The sequence below is a fragment of the Pelophylax lessonae genome (genome assembly GCF_965119305.1).
Source record: "Pelophylax lessonae genome assembly, chromosome: 2".
Taxonomy (NCBI): Eukaryota; Metazoa; Chordata; class Amphibia; order Anura; family Ranidae; genus Pelophylax; species Pelophylax lessonae.
Genome location: NC_138769.1, coordinates 720,014,494 through 720,016,571, shown reverse-complemented (window position 1 = coordinate 720,016,571; position 2,078 = coordinate 720,014,494). Strand labels below are relative to the sequence as shown.

At 39.7% G+C, this 2,078-nt stretch overlaps 1 protein-coding gene across 1 annotated transcript; it reads left to right on the top strand.

Moving 5' to 3' along the window:
- Positions 1 to 711: 711 nt before the first annotated feature.
- Positions 712 to 1,638, top strand: LOC309546763 (odorant receptor 131-2-like; the record flags this gene model as incomplete). The annotated part of the gene is made up of 1 exon (XM_082246454.1): positions 712 to 1,638. One exon carries the CDS (start codon positions 712 to 714, stop codon positions 1,636 to 1,638), a length of 927 nt encoding a protein of 308 aa, XP_082102580.1.
- Between the last annotated feature and the right edge of the window lie 440 nt (positions 1,639 to 2,078).

The window sequence follows — 2,078 nt, the reverse complement described above, 5'->3', positions numbered from 1 at the left end:
GGGGGAGCTCTGCTCGCCCCCCCTCCTTTCCTGACCTGTGAGGCTGAATGCTCGGATAAGGGTCTGGTATGGATTTTGGGTGGGACTTTACTCCATGTTTTTAAAATTTTGGGATGAGGTTCCCCTTAAATCCATACCAGACCCGGTATTGCCAGCAATAATATTGTATTCTTCAGAAATGTCAGGTTTGCTGCAGCAGGTGCTATACATGGTACAGATGTGCCACTTTACAGGCAGACTAAGTTGACTCCCCATGCACTATATTTAAAGTAATTTTTCATTTTTATTGTTTCACTTCAAGCATCATTAAAATCACTGCTCCTGAAAAAATCTGTATTTTTCAAAATAGATTTTTGCATTGATACATGTCCCCCAGGGCAGTACCTGAACTCCCATATAACTTGCATATAAGCCATCAAAACGAAGACTTTTGATTTTTCAAGTTGGGGTCCCATAGACTTTAATAGGGTTCACCGTTCGGGTCAGAACTTTTTCTCTGTTCAGGAGTTCTGGTGAGAACCGAACAGGGGGGTGTTCGACCCATCTCTATTTTTGGTTATGAACAGCATGTAATACAGCATCTAGTAATAGCTTTTATGATGTGAGTTTAATGATACTTTAAGTGTTAAGGTAGTCCTAAAGGGTTGCATTGAGATTAGCTGTCTAGTTATGAAGTGTCATTTTTGTTTTCACTTTTTTCAGAAGCCGCTCATGATGAACCCAACCATGTTCAGTACTTTCCATAACATGACCCTCATAAGCAGCCAATACTATCAACTATATCAAAATGCAAAGATTGCTTTTTTTGTCATCATCGTCTTCTGCTTCTGTTTCTTCATCTACTTCATCCTAGTTCTTCTAGTGGTTTACTTCACTACTCCTCACGTCCGGGAAAATGCACGATACATCCTTTTTGCTCATATGCTCATCAATGACACAGTGTACCTCAGCCTTGGGCTCTTCTTGTGTTTGGGCTTTGGATTCCTCTTATATATTCCTGTACCCATCTGTTATATCCTGGTGACCTGTGCCACAGCTACATTACGAATCACTCCCTACAACTTGGCCATCATGGCCTTGGAAAGATACATGGCTATTTGCTTCCCTCTCAGACACATCATGGTATGTACAGCTCGGAGGTCATATTTTGCTATTGCAGCAATGTGGTTTGTTGGGTTGCTTCCCAATGTAGCTGATTTTATAGTCCTCATTTCCTCTGTTGAGGTGAAAATTTTCTCTCGGAATCTACTGTGCAGGCAACAATCATTACTTATCCTACCAGCCCAAAACACCATACAATTCTCCACCTTAATTGTAAGTTTTATTCTTGTGTCTCTGGTCATTCTCTTCACCTACATCAAGGTTATGCTGATAGCGCGAAAAACTGGATCTGGGAAGTCTTCAGCCTCCAGGGCTGGTAGAACTTTGATTCTTCATGCAGTTCAGCTCTTTCTTTGCCTGCTCTCTCTAACTTCTTCATTTTCAGAATTGTACCAAGGAGATTATTATTTTTTTGTGATTCTGGTCAATTTTTTGATGTTCATGTGTTTGCCAAGATTTCTCAGCCCTCTTATTTATGGCATTAGAGATGAAGTGTTTAGTAAAAGCATTAAGAAGATGTATTCTACCAACGAATGAGCTATGTGTAAACCTTAATTCTCCAACAGTATCCACATATACTGTATTCTCGTTTTTGTCCAAGAAAGGTTATTTTAGATTTTCTCTACCAATCATTGTCCTGTGTGCAGGCCAACTTTGATTTTCTTGAACCAATGGTTTTACAATGACTTCAGTTGTCCCTTGCATAATCTGGACCATTCAGCATCCTTATTGGTCAGGAGGAGTATGGAGGCCAAATTGTTGCCCATGGAACAGAAATAAAAGTGTCTGGTAATCCAACCTGCTCATTTATGAGTCAACAGAAATGTAAATAACCCCATTGATGTTGCTTTCAATCTCCAGCTGATGTTTTCTATTTTTTTGGACATATTATCTCATACTAGTTTAAAACCTTCTAGTCTCCAAAATGTAATTTCCCTGATCCCAAAACACCAGAGATATACTAGTGGGTATGCTTA